General features: G+C 35.8%; 1 protein-coding gene across 1 annotated transcript in view; it reads right to left on the minus strand.

The window, feature by feature from the left end:
* LOC107561701 (drebrin-like) overlaps window positions 1–17,051 on the minus strand; it is a 23,228-nt gene extending 6,177 nt beyond the window's left edge. The window contains exons 1-11 of the mRNA XM_016246179.1: window positions 16,970–17,051; window positions 14,675–14,787; window positions 13,665–13,754; window positions 9,857–10,003; window positions 8,830–8,907; window positions 7,212–7,363; window positions 7,067–7,124; window positions 6,650–6,703; window positions 6,163–6,277; window positions 4,458–4,562; window positions 788–895 (exon numbers count right to left, since the gene is read on the minus strand). Coding sequence (XP_016101665.1) covers window positions 788–895; window positions 4,458–4,562; window positions 6,163–6,277; window positions 6,650–6,703; window positions 7,067–7,124; window positions 7,212–7,363; window positions 8,830–8,907; window positions 9,857–10,003; window positions 13,665–13,754; window positions 14,675–14,787; window positions 16,970–17,051 — 1,102 coding nt within the window. The remainder of the gene's footprint in view (window positions 1–787; window positions 896–4,457; window positions 4,563–6,162; window positions 6,278–6,649; window positions 6,704–7,066; window positions 7,125–7,211; window positions 7,364–8,829; window positions 8,908–9,856; window positions 10,004–13,664; window positions 13,755–14,674; window positions 14,788–16,969) is intronic.
* Window positions 17,052–18,547: the final 1,496 nt, after the last annotated feature.

Below are 18,547 nucleotides of genomic sequence, written 5' to 3' on the forward strand. Positions count from 1 at the left end.
ATTCTTGAATCGATTTTGTTTGACAATCCTCATAAGGCTGCGGTTCTCTCGGTTGGTTGTGCGTCTTTTTCTTCCACACTTTTTCCTTCCACTCAACTTTGTGTTAACATGCTTGGATACAGCACTCTGTGAACAGCCAGCTTCTTTGGCAATGAATGTTTGTGGCTTACCCTCCTTGTGAAGGGTGTCAATGATTGTCTTCTGGACAACTGTCAGATCAGCAGTCTTCCCCATGATTGTGTAGCCTAGTGAACCAAACTGAGAGGCCATTTTGAAGGTTCAGGAAACCTTTGCAGGTGTTTTGAGTTGATTAGCTGATTGGCATGTCGCCATATTCTAATTTGTTGAGATTGTGAATTGGTGGGTTTTTGTTAAATGTGAGCCAAAATCATCACAATTAAAAGAACCAAAGACTTAAACTACTTCAGTCTGTGTGCACTGAATTTATTTAATACACGAGTTTCACAATTTGAGTTGAATTACTGAAATAAATGAACTTTTCCACAACATTCTAATTTATTGAGATGCACCTGTATTTATTATTAATATTGCTTTGTAATTTTTTCATTACTATTTTTGAGACTTTAATTGAGAGATAGGTACCTGTTAATGATAAGCGAGGGTCATAAGATCAGGAAACATCCCGAGTAAGATTCAAACTCATGTTACCCACATAAGCATAATGTGCCAACCTCTAGCTCCGACCCAATATTAATCAAGAAAAAAACACTAAACGAATATCAAAAAGAAAATAGTCTAAAGAGCTCCCTTGTTCTTGAGGCCTTACCAAACTCCTTTCGAATGAAGTCCTCTTTTTCCTCCTGAATGGCAATTTTGGGGATGGGAGTACATCCAGTGGTCATGCTGCGCTCCAGGATTCCTTCAGCAGAGTCATCTGAGACATCAAAGAGAAGGTAAACGTTTGATCTGGGCTCAAGTCAATCTCAAACAACTCACACCAGCCAAAATATCAATCACAACACAGATGACAAAGTTTGCAGATAGTCTGAAAGGATTGCTAACAATGCCAAACAATAGCAAGCAGTGTTTTGTCTGTCTGAAAAAAGTGCATCATCCCCAGCGCCCTCGTCAGTGATCATGACACTAAAACACAGACATGCCAACGTGACCATGAAGACACAACACCGTGTGCAGCGCAGAAAATGAGTTCACAAATTTACAAATGCATGTAGTTTCTGAACATGCACACACTCTTACAGATGTCAGTGCAAGAAAGATGTTTTATTAATAAAAAAATGTCTTAAACAGCACTTAAGCATGTATGCATCCACCAATGTGTCATGGCATTATGAAATGATACATACAGAAACACTAAAGGTTGACCTCTCGATCTCATGACAAGCTAAAGCAAGCTGACAAGTTAAAAAAAATATTCAATTAATTGAGTTTTAATTGGCATGTGGTCAATATATATATCTTATCTTATGCAATTTTAGAGGATATCTACATAATGACACACCAGCCCTCTGGGAAGAACAACCACAGCTGAGATTTCTTTAATATCTCAATTGTTTCTCCTGGACAATAATATTTAACAGAGAGCAAACTGACATTTTTATAATCTCGTATATGTTCTCAGAAGATCTACTGTAAACTATTACAAATCATGCTCAGATTTGCAGAGATTAAAGGGGTCATGACATGAGAAACCAATTTTTTCTTAATCTTTTGATCTCTTGTACCAAAGAGGTCTTTGTATGCTCAATACATCCTGCAAGTTTCATAACTTAAAATGTCCTCATCACCAATTCAAATAAGCATTTATTTAATAACCCATAAGAAAATGTTTCATTTGGATCCGAGGTGCAAGGTGACATCACCCGGGTGCAGTCGATTGCATATGACCGCCTCCAGTGCAAAACATCGACAAATAGTCATCTTCTAACCACAGGCCCTCAAGGAACATATTAAAATAATTGTGTCATGACCCCTTTAAGAAGTCTACAATCAAAAGTAAGAGATTTCATTTTTGAACTCAAATAGTTATCAAATTCATTCAAAACTAAATTATCTGAGCTAATTTTTACTGTATGTCAAGAATCATCTCATTTAATTCTGTTTTAGAAAATTCAGGAGAAACATCTGAGACAAAGTTACTATGGATGAAGCATAATTAAAACCCAATTAAGTCTCCTGAGCTCTGAAAGAGCAACTTCTGAGCTACGAAATTTTCCACTGCAAGTCACCAACTCGTAATGCAACAAAAAACTGAGATGCAAATGTTGGAGATAGCCACTTTAATACAGCTACAGCTGAAGGAAGACCTCACAAGAAAAGGAAAACAGTTGTACAGACCATGTGACAATTCAAATTTATGAAAAGTAAAATCCACTGTATCACTCTAGATAAACTTTAGATGTTGGGTCTTAGTACAGACCCAGTGTTTAGTCCTCATAGCACACACTGATAATTGTGGGCGCCATTTGTCCTTGTGTTGTTGTTTAAATTTACAGTCAAACACACCACAAGGTCAGCTCCACAAAGATCACAAACAATACCATAGTCACACAAGGTCCACGGAACGCAAGCCCAAGAGCTCGGGGACCACAGTCACATGCGGTGCAGTGTGGCATACACTCACAGGTCAACAGGACGGAAGGAAGCGCAGGCAGGGCCGCCGGTTATCCGTCAGAAAGAGCATGGGAGGAGAGGAAGGGGGACATGAGGGGAGTAACATTGGTGAGATTCAACCAGATCTCCCTAACCAAAAGAATCACTTTGTCTCAGTCCTCCAAACGTCCAGGGCATAGCTTCAAAATAACACATACTCAATGTTTCCTGTGCAAAATACAAAGTCAACGGACAACAAGTATAGAACACAAATACGGACTGTGGACGCATAGAAGATGGCAGTATGGTTCAAATCATCGAAAGAAATGGATTGTGACACTGAGAAGGCCATAGTCTAGTTAGCTAGAAAGGCAGGTTACTTGAGATGGGACATACAGAAGGGGAGATGGTCACTTGATATTGGACATACAGTATAGTTCAACATGTAAGAGCTGAGGACACAGTGTCTTAAAAAGTGGTTCTGTCTTCATCAGGACACCCTAAACCTGCTCCAGAGTGGGACAATTTTCAGTTCATACTGAAATTCAAATGTATTAATTCACAAAATGTTTAATTCTGTCATTATTTACTCACTCTCATGTTGTTTCAGAACCAGAAGACAGTGTTCATGGAACACAAAAGGAGATGAGCCAATGAGATACAGTATAGAAGAGAAACGTTTTTTGAGATACCTTTTTTTTGACGTCTATTATATATTTTATTTGGATATAAAATGTCATAACTTTAACTTTTGGTGAAATTACAGACTTCACTCTGAAGAAACAATTCCCTGCTCTATGTTTCTATTTCTTTTTCAGTTTTAATTCTGTCATTATTTACTCACTCTCATGTTGTTTCAGAACCAGAAGACAGTGTTCATGGAACACAAAAGGAGATGAGCCAATGAGATACAGTATAGAAGAGAAACGTTTTTTGAGATACCTTTTTTGACGTCTATTATATATTTTATTTGGATATAAAATGTCATAACTTTAACTTTTGGTGAAATTACAGACTTCGCTCTGAAGAAACAATTCCCTGCTCTATGTTTCTATTTCTTTTTCAGTACACCGTTACACTTGGATGTACATCACAATACAGAAGAAAAGATCTGTCACTATATCTTAAATTACAACTTTAATGACTCTAAATATGTCATGTGGTGTAGCCATCAAGTAAAAAGTTGTAACATATTTTCCTTACACTTTTCATACATGTATTTAGGGCTCCTCTCTTTGATAATGTCATGTTTTTTTTTTTGTCCTGTATATTTCTTCATGTTGTTTGCACTACATTATTTCACATATTTGTGTGTGTGTAATAAATATATAAGACATGATTAGATTAAAGATTATGATAAACAGTCTAATGCATTTTTTACATTTATAATGTACAATAATTTTTTTTTAAATATAGCACATTCTATTTGACGCTTTGATGTATGGCTTCAGATATAGCTGATTAATATAGTCATATGGACTATTTTATTATAATCCCATTGTTCTTTTTGTCTTTTTTTGGAGCATCACACACACTTTCCTTTTAGAGAAAAGAGCAGCTTGGAAATTCTTCAAAACATCTCCATTAGTGTTCCACAGAAGGAACGAAGTCACATGGGTTTGGAACGACATAAGGTTGAGTAAATGGGGACAGATGCTTAATTTCAGGGTGAACTATCACTTTGATACTAGCACATACTGACACTGGAAGACCCAGGTGCATCCGGTACAGTGCAGCCACAGTGAATGCTCTCAGAACAGCAGTGTTGCTGAGGAAGCCAAAAGAAAAACGGTAATTCAGTGAGGAGGGTGGCTACAGGCTAGGCTGGTGACTTTGTGATCCTATGCTGATGCAGTAGCCCTCAGCAAGATCTGTCCAGTACCTACCAGGTGGACCTGGCTGCCGCCGTGAATGAGGCGGAGTGCGAGAAGGGGGCGGGCTGCAATCGGATGGACTGTGCTGCTGCCTCAAGAATGGACTGTCCAAGCGGCCTGGTAAACGGGAGACAGGACCATCGTGCGGGACACGCGGACACCCACGCACACACAGAGTGACGTACACAGGTGTGACAGAGGAAGACCAGACCAGATAGACAGGAGGAGAGAAATCCAGGGATAGAGAGGGGAAGAAATTTGTATAACAGAGAAATGATCAAAGAAATAGAGAGGCACGAGTTCAAAACAGAAGCAATGGTGGATGTGCAGCAGTTGGGTAGAGGTTAAATAAGATCCAGGATCGTCAGAAGGATAGATGGAATGGACAGAATATCGAAACGGAAATCAAACAGATGTGTTAACAACCAAAAGGATGGAGTGAGCAGAAGAAAAGAAGAAGAAAAAGAAATGACCAAGAAATGGCGAGAAAAAAGTGAGGTAGAAGGAGAGAGGTAAGAGAACAGTTGTTAGTGTGATGGTCTCACACCCTCTGAACATAAAGCATCAGTTGTTTCAGTGTCTGTACCCTTCGACAACAGATGGTAGTGAAGAGTTTGACTTTCACTCCAACACTGAAAAGTCTAAGATCTTAAATAAACAATGAAATGGCATAATCATCCAGTAATAATATTGCTCAGTCTGTTGGAAAATTGCACCAATATAACATTTTTGACAATAAAGCAATCCTTGCTTCAGCATCCCTGCTGAAAATTTTTTAAATCCCTACTTAAACTATCCTATGGTGGTTTGCTGGTTTAAGATGGTATATCTCAGTCATAGCAGTCCTTGTTGGAAATTTCCAGTCACTTTTTTCAGCAAGTATTGAAATCATTGATTTACTCAACTTCTAATAGGTACACCTGAAGCTGATGTGAAAAAGTTGAAAATAAGCTGAAACAAAACATGTTCTCAACTAGTCACTTTAGTAAGAAATAACATCCGTTAGTGAGCTCTATGACTTAGGCAAAGCACAATTATCAAACTGATTACAATAGAGTTTGCATGTTGTTAGCATGTTGCTAAGCTATTATGCTTAATATTCTATTAAGCATAATACATTAGTACACAGAAATGTTAGGTTTTTAAAACTGTTATTATTATTATTAGATTGCACTATTTGTTTGAATCAAAATGACCAGCTGGAGGTGGTTTAATCTGATTTTAGTTGGTTTAACTAGTCTCCCAGCCTAGCTAAACTGTTGTTGGCCACAATGAGACGTCTTAGTAAATCAAATTAACTATGAACATTTATTATAACATTTGAATAATCTGTCTCTCTATACTGTATATCCATCAATCCATTATCCAAAAATTAAAATATAAACTTTGATACATAATTCAAAACGGCTTACATTAATTGTTGGGGCTATATGAAGTTTAGATCCTCTTTAACCTCTGTTCTCTATATAAATATATAAAGGTATATCTATCTACATAATTTAACTGTCTATGAACCTAACAAATCTGTCATGATGATTCAGAGCAGAGATTTCAGCACATTCTGAGACAGATGGTCTCTCCTGAGCTGTGCTGTTTAATTCACTTAAATGACAGATTGAGAGACAAGTGAAGAGCAAGAAGCAGGACAAACAAAGGCTTAGGATTTAGCATATATGCCCTCCTCCTTCTCTTCTCCTCCCTTTTAATATGATCTTACCGGTCCTGTGCGTGGTGACTGGTGAGATGTCCACGCTGTTGGCTGTGGCCCTCTCTCTCTGCTTGAAGAATTCCCGTGGGTTACTTGGCCTTTGGGCAATGATGGCTGCCGCTTCCTATAAACATATTAACACGGGAAAACAAGGTGAAACATAATATATATGGTTGGTGGGTGGGTGGGTGGGTGGATGGATAGAACCAGTAATACATGTTGTGACAAATAATAACTACAAGTAAGAATAATTTTTTTGGTCCGTTCTCAGACTGAAGATCCTATTGACTGCACATGCACAGAAACACAATGTCTTGAAATAGCATTAGGAATCCCACTGACCCACATGTAAACCCCAGCAGAATATCTGTCATCATAACAAAAATCTGCCCCACATTTGAGTTTGTTAGGGTCAGAATCTGTTCTCCTTTTGAAAACACTTATCTGAGAAATGAACCGATGCTGGAGTGGCCTTACAAGCTCTGTTTCAACCCACCTGAACCTCTGTTTCCTTTTTGTCCAGGGCAAGGTCTTCATAGCTGGGCTCCGTCTGTGAAGTGGATGAACGCACTTATTTATTTCCAGCAGGGGGCAGCAAAAACTTTTTCTTTAAAATAACAGTTAAATGTGGGTTACTTCACTTGCATTTGTCTGTAACTTATTTACTTTACAAATGATTAGTGTAATAAATCAGATTTTGTGTAAATACTTTTGAAGTCCGTGTACTGCCCAAACATCCATTTATCAATTTATTACAGGACAATATTACTGAAGACACATGAGTCATAGGTCATCTTTACCTTCTGGTTAAAACCCATAAACCATCAAGCATTCTGTAAATGATTCAAGCCATAAAAGCATCTCTTAAAACACCAAACCTGGTTTACTGTATGTAAAGCATACGCACTCTTACAATCAAGGGTTGATTCCTTGACCTCTCTTTGGCCTCTTCCTCCTCCTGCATCTTCTTCCTGTGACCACGTATATAAACACAGATAGCATTATAATCATGTACGGCTGAGGGTCATCAGTGTTGGCCACTGTGGCACCATTCCTACCTCTGTTCCTCGATCTGCCGCTCCCTCTCATGGTAGCGCTTCTCTCTTTCCTCTTGCTCTTTTTTTTCCAGCTCCATCCTCTCCGCTTCAAAGCGCTGCCGTTCCTCCGCAGCCTTCTTTCTCTCTTCCTCCTTTCTCAACTCCTCCTCCCGCTTTAAACGAGGAACATGTCATTAAAACATCAATGAAAGATTTTACAGCATCACAATAACATTTACACTTATTATTTTTCCTTATTTCATTTATATTGTATGCATTTGGTTCCACATTTCAGTGGATACAAATAGATCTAAACATTATAGAACGCAATACTCTATTTTGTGCACAAACACTAAATGATAAAAGCCTCCATTTGAACTTTTTCCACAGCAATTTGCAGAATGTTTCTTCAACTAGAAGAATTCTAGGATTTTTATGAACCAGCAATGTGTCATTTTCAACACACCTTTAACTATTTATTTAGTTAAATAAAATGTTTTAGTGAAAATAACATTTGTAACATTTATGTATAAATAAGACTCTCTCTTGCTTATAATTAATATTGCAAAATTACAGTATGGTTGGAAAATGATACACAACAAATAGTCTGTTGTGATATTTACATAGATTTTTTTTTTCATATATGTCTCAAATTGATCTACACTGGGCAAAAATGTATCTACCTTTTATAAAACATTATCGTGCAACATTATTGTTGTTAGTGGTGACAATAACAGCCATACGTTTGGTAAAAATCAACATAGATATGTGACCCTGGACCACAAAACCAGTCATAAGGGTCAATTTTTTGCAATTGAGATTTACACATCACCTGAAAGCTGAATAAATAGCTGAATTAAAAGCTTTCCATTGATATAGGGTTTGTTAGGATAGGACAATATTTGGCTGAAAGAAAATCTGGAATCTGAGGGTGCAAAAAAAATCTAAATATTGAGAAAATCTCCTTTAAAGTTGTCCAAAAGAAGTTCTTAGCAATGCATATTGCTAATCAAAAATTAAGTTTTGATATATTTACGGTAGGGAAATTGACAAAATATCTTCATGGAACAATATCTTTACTTTACTGATCTTTACTGATTTTTGGCATAATTTTTTACTTAGATTTTTGACCCACACAATGTATTTTTGGCTATTGCTACAAACACACCTGTATAGTTTTGTGGTCCAGGGTCACATATTTCCCACTCGGTAAATATTACCTTTTTATATTTTACTGTTAAGATTATCATAGTTTTCAAATAGAGCAATGTTTTTATAACAGATTTTCACCAATAAGGACTGAAATCTGTACATAAAGAATGTAGTAGTAGGTATGGTAAAAAGTTTCCAAGACACACCAAGAAAGTTTTAATAAAACCCCTGAGACATAAAAGTTAGTACCCAGTTAGTACAATTTTATTGTGCTACGAGAATGTAGAAAGTATTCTACTTAAGCTGCTAGCAAATTAATGGTATCAAATAAATCTGACAGAACCACTTCCTCATAATGTTAAAACAAAGACACTAGTCAGCTGAGCCGTCACATTGTGTGCTAGACTACAGTGGTTCACACCGCCATCCTGAAGAGTCTCGGATCAAGCATCTTTGCATCAGAAAGCCAAAGGAATCAAATTGCTACCTTGGCTTGTTCCCAGAACTCCTCTCGATTGATTTTCTTCATCTCGATCTCTGCATTTGTTTTCTGGTAGGTGGTGCCCTGCGGTCAAGAGGAAAGGGGAAGTGTGAGTACTGGCCATTTTAATTGGATAGCTAACTAAGGACAAAGATGTTGATCTAAGGGAGGCACTATAGGGACCGTTTGTTTCTTCTCCAAACATAAAATCAGCTAGAAAGCACACACACACACACACACACACACAAACACAAAAAGGTAACACTTTACGTTATTGTTTTAATTTGACTAGCAAAAATTAACAAATAATGAACAATACCGTGTTAATAATTGTTTAATCTAATGGTAATCTACAGCATTTATTATTATTATCTTAGTTATTGTTAATTTCAAAATGTAATAATTCATTTTTTTTTTATCAAAAGTTGTATCTGTTAATATGAGTTAATGCACTGTGAACTAACATGAACAAACAATGAAAAATTTTATTTTTATTAACTAGCACATTATTAAATGCTGTAAAAATGCTGTTACTTCATGTTAGCTAATGCAAATAATGGGACCTTATTGTAAAGTGTTACCACTGTCTGAAAGGTGTCAAATCTGGCTTTGAGATTACATTACACTTCATGCTTGAATTGGTTTGGCTGAAACGCTACGATACGATACACTAATACAAAATTTTAGGGTTTACAATACTTGTAAAGACGTCATTCAGATAAGTGAGCAAAACATCCGGAAGGATCTTGGTTATTTTAAAAGTGTGTGAATCAACTCAGTGTTCTCAGTGAAACAATCATTGTTTCAGTTCCTCTGTATCAACAATGCGGCTCTAAGAGCTCTTTCCTCTAAAAACAGTAACAAGGCTGTGTCCTTGTGTCAGACATCACACTATTAGAGAGCCATTCACAGACAGCTTGATTTGACCCCTTTCCAGTAGCGTCCGTATGCACGTAAACAAGCCCACACACACACACACACACCGGCCCCCTCTTTCAACCCTTAAGCAGCCCTTCTGTCACCAATCACGCACAACGTGCTCCGCGTTCTCCTCGTCTCTCATTCGCAGGCGGCTTAGCACTGGACTGGCCACTGGAGCCGTCCCATTGGTCAGCCTCTGTCCAATGGCTGAGGGGTCGATGTCGTCCATGCTGCTAGCGTTCACGATGACGTCAACACCCTGGAGAGAGAAAAAGAGCATCAGTAGTACTGCTGCACACACACTCACATCACCTGGCAACCAGCATCAACCGCGCATTTAAATGACGAGCACTTTGTTAAGTCACTATGGAGTGTCAGACAAAAGAAGAAAGTCACAAAAGCATCAGGCTACTCCAAAAGGCATCAGTGGTGCTAGAAAGTTTCCTAAAACTTTTTCTGAGTCTCCTTGTCCCATGACTTGCGAGTATGAGAAAATGGATATGTTTAAAAAGTGTTTCTGAATTAAAGTTCAGTAGCACAAATCACAAAGTGTTGGTAATTTCAATTCATTTCTGTGAATCAGTTCAAACTGTCTGTTCAAAGGGACTGGTTCAAAATGACTCATTTGTGCCATTTATTTTTAAAAAAAGTGTTTTTAGAGTTGTTAAGTCTGATTGATTTGTTGCTTTCAAATCTCTGTTGTCTTATTCAACTGAAAAACGCTAGGAAATATTCCCTTCTTTCTCAATTTTTATACTGTATTGAGGCTTTTATGTATTCAGCTCTGTCTGACTGGAATCTTCTTCAATCAAAATTGAAATTACAAAATTTGCCGTCTTTGGAACATTTTAAAATGGTTATTCAGCAATTGGAAGATGATTCAATGATGTAATTGTTTTAAGTATTTTTAGTTTGCTTTTGTTTTGTAAATCTGTGATGAAACTTGTTGTATTGCTGACCATTTTGGCCAGAACACTCTTGTGAAAAAATGTTTTAATGTTAGAGGGGTTACCCTCACTGTATAAAATTACCGTGAATTTAACGGTAAAAGACTGTAAAAATGCTACAGTAAAAACCTGTTAAATGGTTAACGGTAAATTCTCCTACTATATACGGCGAAAAACTGTGTTGGACATTACATGTATTGGACATTAATTTTACGGTAGTATACCATTTTTGGAAGTAAAAAAGATATACATGTTATTATTTAAAAGCTGCTTGTGATGGGCTTTGGTTCATCATGTGACTTTCTCACCACCATCTGCATTGGGTGGTTATCAGTGTATTACAAAGGTACAAAACAGATTTCAGTACTTCAATAAGGTTGGTATATTAACATTATATCAGTTAATGAAATTACGGTATTTAACTGTAAATTAAAGTTAAAACCGTAAAACCTAAAACGTTGCTACCGTATTTTTTATGGTATAATTCCGGCAACCACAGCTGCCGGTTTTTTACCGTAAATTTAGCAGATTTTTTTTACAGTGCTGGTTAAATAAAGGTTAAATGAAAAAAAAAAGTAATTTAAGAGCAAATACACACATATCAAGATGTATAGGCTAATAAAAATATATATTTTTCTGGCTACAATGCCCTTTAAAAATGCTAGTTATTAATGTAGAAGACAGGTGGCACTATAACAAAATCTACACTACAGTTTAAAAGTTTGTGGTCAGTAAGATTTGCAATGTTTTTAAAGTCGTCTCAACAAGGCTGCATTTATTTGATCCAAAATACAGCAAAAACTGAAATATTGTGAAATATTATTACAAATTAACATGCAATTTATGCCTGTGATAGCAAAACTGAATTTTCAGCAGCCATCAATCCAGTGTCACATGATCCTTCAGAAATCATTCTAAAATGATAATTTGGTGCTCATGAAACCTAACCGCAAATATATTTGTGAAACCATGATACATATATTTTTAGGATTCTTTGATGAATAGAAAGTTGATTTGTAATAGAAATCATTTGTAGCATTATCAATGCCATTTTTGATCAATTTAATGCAACCTTGCTGAATTAGTGTTAATTTCTTTAAAAAAAAATCTTTCTAACCCCAAACTTTTGAACAGTAGTGTATATTATTAAATCATCAATCATATTAATGAAAGAATGAGTTCAGACTAACTATGTACAGTACAGTACAGTACAGTATGTACATATAAAGCGATAACTGTGAATGAGTACAAATGATGAGAAAAATAAGAAGTGAATGCAATTAGGCTTTTCATTCAGTATAAAACGGGTCTTCAATGTGCTTGTAAGCACACAAGAGCGTTTGTGTGAGCATCACAGCATACTGAGCTGGACCTCTAACTAAGCTTTTGTAAGAACATCAAACAACCGACTATATCTAGTTCATGTGTGTTCCTCTAACACCGCTACATGAATGCTGCCATCAGTCTTTTCAGTAGCTCAAAAAGAGCAGCCGACGAGTTGACTGGCACTTTAGATCAATTCATTCCTGATAGCAGCGTCTCTCTTTCAGCCCAAAAGCATAATCTCTGTGGCGGCCTTGGTCGTCTCACTGATGTTTCATCGTGGAGTTTCTCTACCTCAATACCTCTATTCTCTCTCTCTCCTTTTCTCGCCCACGCACCCACATTGAAGAGATTGAGAGATTTGAAAAGGCGAGCGGCCCCTTCATTCAGATCCCTCACACCGACAGACACTTCCAAAACAATAGCCCTGAAGAGGACCGTGCTAGTCATCTAGAAACATCTTCTGCTGTTAGGTACATACACACATGCAGCAAACCCCCCAAGACTCTTTGGCCCACCCACATGACTTGTGATTTACTCTTATCTGCTGGAGCACAGGACTGAATTGCAGCAGAGCTAAAGAGGCATGCTGTTCAACAAAGCCATACAGCAAATCGAAACAACAACAGACGAGATGGTGGTTTTGAAAAGCACTAAAAACAGTATGTTAGAATTCATGCGTTATGAGTCAATGTTTGAAATTTACACTTCAAAACAACTTCTGAAAAACACCAATTATGTTTCAATGGGTGAATTTCACGAAAACAGGTCCAGGTCCGCTTTTTTTTTCTTTTTTTTCACTGATAAGAAACAAAATAAAATAAAAATGGAATTTTAATGCATACACTGTAAATAAAAATGAATAATGTTTAAAAAAATTATTCAATTTATTATTCATTTTATAATTTATTTTACGAAAACATGTCTAGATTTTTAAAAAATTTTCTTATTAAGGTATTTCACAGATAAAATAATTAAAAAAAACATTAATTTTATGCATATGATGCAAATATAAATGAACAAAAAACAATTTGTTCAATATAATTTTACATGTGTTTATTTAGTAAAACAAAAACTGTGTAAACAACACTTTACACAAAATTATTATGTATTGTTTTCTTTTTAAGGTCACATTTCACTGAAAAAATTATTATTTTGTTTTACAGTACATAATAGTAATAAGAATGAGATTTTTTTGAGCATGTGCATTACTATGAGAATTAATCAGAATTAGGTTAAAACATGCTTAACTGTCACCAAAATAATGTCACAATGAGTCAAAGTAAAAATGAAAATAAATAAATGAATGATTAAAAGTGATGGTACAATACAATCTTTTGAACAATCTCCAAAGTATAACTTCTCATTTCTTTGATTTGATTTTATGGTGACCTCAACCTGCCCTGGACCAGGTTTTATGAGATTCACCCCAACACTAACAAAGAAAATAGCTTTAGATGAATCACATTTCCCTTTCTTCAGTCAGTTTTCAAAGAAAAGTGACAAAAAATGACTTTGAAACCTAACAGCTAACTCTCCTCGCATGCTCAGAGCAGAGATGGTGTGAAAATGACAGTGACAGCGGAGTCATGTGTCTCTGAAATGGATTATTACCTAATTTAGAAGAGAAGTAAAAGATGTTCGTTTTACCTTGGGGAGACCCACCTGGAAAAACTCGGCTATGGTGGCTACATGACTGGCACAGGCACACTTCCTGGCATCAGGCACATCTTCACCAACCTGAACACACGTTGTCATACATGTGTTTATTCAACTGTAGAGTATACATAAAAAAAGTCTAGCACACTTCAGAGTATACTGGTAATATATAATTGTCTCAGATTGCTCCCCCACTGCATTCAGAAAACAAAAACCTGATAATCACATCCTTAAACTTAAAACTGAGGAGAATATTGCGTTTCCAAGGCAACAATAGGTTTAAAGAGATACTGCCACTTTAATAATTCAACTAACAACAGGCAGACTTCTCTGATCAGCACCCATTGAAAATAATCAAGCTTACACAGTTAAAAATAATTGCTGTGACATAAAGGGATGAGTACTAAGAATACAAAGTCCATTAAATGAACGTAAGAAAATCATTTTAAAAAGCATTTAAGAGTGTCTTTCATGAGTTGTGTGCAACAGCCGGTACTTCGCTTTTTACAAATGCATGCACTTCAAAATGGTGACAGCTTTAAAATGGATTATCTAAATGGAGCCTGGAGGCTTGTTCTTTTATTTGATCTATTCTAAGCAATATTATCGAGTGATTCAGCCATAATTTTTGTATTCATTGCATTGTATTTTGCATTCATAATTTTTAATTCATGTTTAAAAAAAATCAAAATGCCTTCAAGCCACTAACCATCATACTGGCCTAACCACAAGCAAACAGAACATGTCTTCTAATCTAATCTTGGATTTTTAGCAAAATTGTCATTTTATAACTACTAATTCAGGATTGTGGGAGCTTGACGTGAGGTCTTGCTCCCACCACCATCACAAAATGATTTCCTGATTTTGTCTGATTTCAGGGCAGCACCGATGTTGATTGACTGTGGTTATGTTGACTGCTGTGTCTTTGCTGACCTCTAGAGCTAGTGTTCTTGCTAACGGCTTTCAAAATTCACTCAACGCAGGTTGTTGCGTAATCTCACCCAGTTGATGAGGATGTAGCGAGGCAGGGCTGTGTTGGGCTCCTTCAGGCTGCAGAAACCGTACATGATCCGAGTGTTATCGAAGGTTACTGCAATCTCTGCCAGACCACCATCTGTGAAACACAACAATCACACTGTTTAGAAAGAAAAGTCTGTTTTTGTGTACTAATTGCAAAAAAAATAAATAATAATCTATAGCAGAATATTGCCCATTTTGGCCTGACCACACAGTAATAGCACATCTAATCAAGTCATTTCATAACTACTAATTCAGGATTGCGGGGGCTTATGTGTGGGCTCCATCAGAAAGTTATTTCCTGCCTTTGTAAGATAGTTGTTAGTTAGACCCATTTTATTTAGTTCGTACTCACTGCAAAAGAAATAAATATCAAAGTTAAAACATCCAAAATATCCATAAGATAATAAGTTACATAAGTTTGTTTTCAGGAAATGCATTTTAAAATGTTGACCTTTTTTTAAAGGTCTAACTAAAATACCACTGGAAGAAGAAAAAGGAATTTATTTGATTGAAAAGAAAGAAAAGATATTCTCTAAACGCATAGTACGTTTATATATACACGTTACTATAAACAAAAACTATTTAAAACAAGCATTTACTACTTAATACTGGTGATTGTTAATAATAATAAAAATAAATTACAAAATAATTCTTAATAAAATACAATTCTAATCTGTTGCAAATGCTTCCTTTTTAATCACCATGTGTGCTGGCTACCCATTATACTGATAACCATGACTGATCGGTTAGTTACTGCTTTTCATGAGCGGTATAAATGTGCCAATAGACAGAAATAGATCTCTGGAGAGTGTTTGGTAGACATAAACACACACACACACACACACACACACACACACACACACACACACACACACACACATTATTTGATTGAAAAGAAAGAAAAGATATTCTCTAAACGTATAGTACGTTTATATATACACGTTACTATAAACAAAAACTATTTAAAACAAGCATTTACTACTTAATACTGGTGATTGTGTTTAATAATAAAAAATATTTATATAATGAATATTTAAATCAAAATAACAAAATAATTCTTAATAAAATACAATTCTAATCTGTTGCAAATGCTTCCTTTTTAATCACCATGTGTGCTGGCTACCCATTATACTGATAACCATGACTGATCGGTTAGTTACTGCTTTTCATGAGAGGTATAAATGTGCCAATAGACAGAAATAGATCTCTGGAGAGTGTTTGGTAGACATAAACAAACACACACACACACACACACACACACACACACACACACACACACACACATACACATTCACAGTCTGGTGGAAGTTCTTTCCTGCTCCGGAAAGAGGAAATTACACAAAGCAGTAGACACATAAGCCCACTACCTTCTACCCAAATAAAAAATTTAACTCTGCGTACACTAAACTGATCTAAATAAAATTCCACTCTTGGTCATTTGAAATTGATCATTTGAAATTGCACTTGGATAAATTGGATAATTATGGCTTTGAAATCTGAATGGCTGAGCTATATATACATATATATATATATATATATTATTTTTATTTTTTTATGTTGTCATTTGCTAAATATCTCATTAGTTTGCATGAATGTCCCTGCTCTGCTTGGCATCATTTTCAAATTGTGTTGGTATTTTTAACATCACTAAGATGTAATATTGTTTATGAAAACTGCAGCAAAATGACGATTTTGGACACAAATACTTCAGAAACAAAAAATTCAACCCATACACTGTAAATAAACATTGCGGGAAATCGCTTGCAAACAGACTTTCCGCAACAGATCCAGCTTCTGAATGGGGTCCTCTGTGCTAATCAACACGGCCCTTAATAATAACCTTCCATCAGTCACAGACTAAATGATTGTCATCAGTGAAATGACAGGTTTCTCTCCTCCAGCTCTGAGGGAAATCAGAGACTGTGCAGCTTGATGCATTATAATAGTTGGAAAACTGCTGAGTGACGGTTACCTCTAGTGTTTGGGATCTGTATTTGGATGGCAGGATTACAGTCCATTGAGTTTTATGAATATTTACAGTAGACGTTAGTCTTTGCACAATACTAGTAGTGTTAATATCACATTTAAAGCGTTTGGAGTCTGTCACGATACAATCGCACAGTTGCATTCACTAGCACAATCATGGTACATCAACAATGCAAATGAATGTCATCAGTCACAACCGACAGCGTTATTGCTTGTGCATGACTACATTCTGGTTGGTTATTTTTAGATCGTCTATATTTGGACAGGAAGTATATTGAGATGTAGCCTACCTCCTGATCCAGACAGGATCAAATCATTACTGTCATCTTCATATGTGTATAAGGCCCTGAAGAACAGAGAAAGAGGAATCATCTTAGTAAAGCGACTATTCAATCAAAGACATCAACAATAACATCAATAAATCAAAACAATTCAGATACAAATCAAAAACACTTAAAAACAATTATGAAAGATGTTAAACTATAAATTTTTTATTTAATGACATTCTGTAAGCATGCCCAATGTATTAATACTATATTACTTATAGGTCAATATTAAAATGGATAATTTACACTTTATATTTGTATACCTTATATTCATACTCTATATTTCTATACTTTATATTTTCAATTTATGTTTATTATAATAAATTTAGCAAATCTCAAAATAAATATACATTTTACATATGCAAATTATAATGTTGTGATGCCTAAATTCACATTTAAAATAATTTTTTTTATTTAAAATTTAATTAGATAAAACAAAGTAATTGCCCTTTATCAGTTATTGGCCATAATGTGACCATACTTATTTGTTCCTTCCTAATAATCTCATTAGGAAAAACATAATTCTGGCCATATAAAACAGTAACAGCACAACTCTTCTCAAATAGGCGCATGAATTGAGGCATCACTCGTGTCTGTAGCACAATTGCTTTGGGACAAGTGACATGCCCTGGTTTAATACTTAGGGTTAGGGGTTTGTTCAAAGCAAGTACACAAAACACAATAAAACAAACTAATGAAAAAGTTTTTGATTTCCAGGTCAGTCCCATGCACAAAACTCATCTCCATGGTACTGACAGACTGGAATGCATTCTATCCAGAGGGCCAAAGCAATGCACTCTGGGTCAAGGGTCCTGTTAGCTCGGAGGAGAAAATGGCATTATCCTCTGCCATCTGAGAGCTCTGTGTAGGAGGATAAAATATAGAGCGCTAGTACTTGTTATGCTTCTAATAAAAGTGAAACTACTGCTTTTTCATCCGGTCCCATGCTTACCTGCAAAAGCAAGAATAATTCTGGTAACAACTTCTAAACCGATATCTAGAGATATTAATTAATTGTGTATGCCTAGATAAAACACACCCCATGCAGCGTTTCTAACATGCCAAGGTTTTGATATTTCATTCTTTAAATAATGGAGGTAATCATAAACATATTGTAGTGCACAGCTAATCTCATTCCCCATCACTGCAAAATAATGAGTAGGAGTTTGGTGCTACGCTAGTAAGAACAACAAAGAGAAGAACAGAAGTTCTACTGCCGTAAGCTACAACATGAAGCATGGGAAATGGATGAAAATAGTGTCTCACTGTTTAGATGAACTGATGTACGGTGTTGTGAATATACTCTCCCAAATCTATTTAAAACAGGAACTTTATGATGTAGAAACTGTGTAACCTTAATTGTATAACGTGCACTTGTAGTGTACGTTAAATCTTAAGAGTACGGTTTTTCAAAAAGTGCACTTTGTATTAATGTCAGATTAAAACTTTTACTTTAATCATTATGTTTTACTAGGCCTGGGCGATAAAACGGTATCGATATTTATCGACGGTACACCTTCTTCGATATCGATAGAAAAATTG

The sequence above is a fragment of the Sinocyclocheilus grahami genome, unplaced genomic scaffold, assembly GCF_001515645.1.
Source record: "Sinocyclocheilus grahami isolate Dianchi unplaced genomic scaffold, SAMN03320097.WGS_v1.1 scaffold788.1, whole genome shotgun sequence".
NCBI lineage: Eukaryota > Metazoa > Chordata > Actinopteri > Cypriniformes > Cyprinidae > Sinocyclocheilus > Sinocyclocheilus grahami.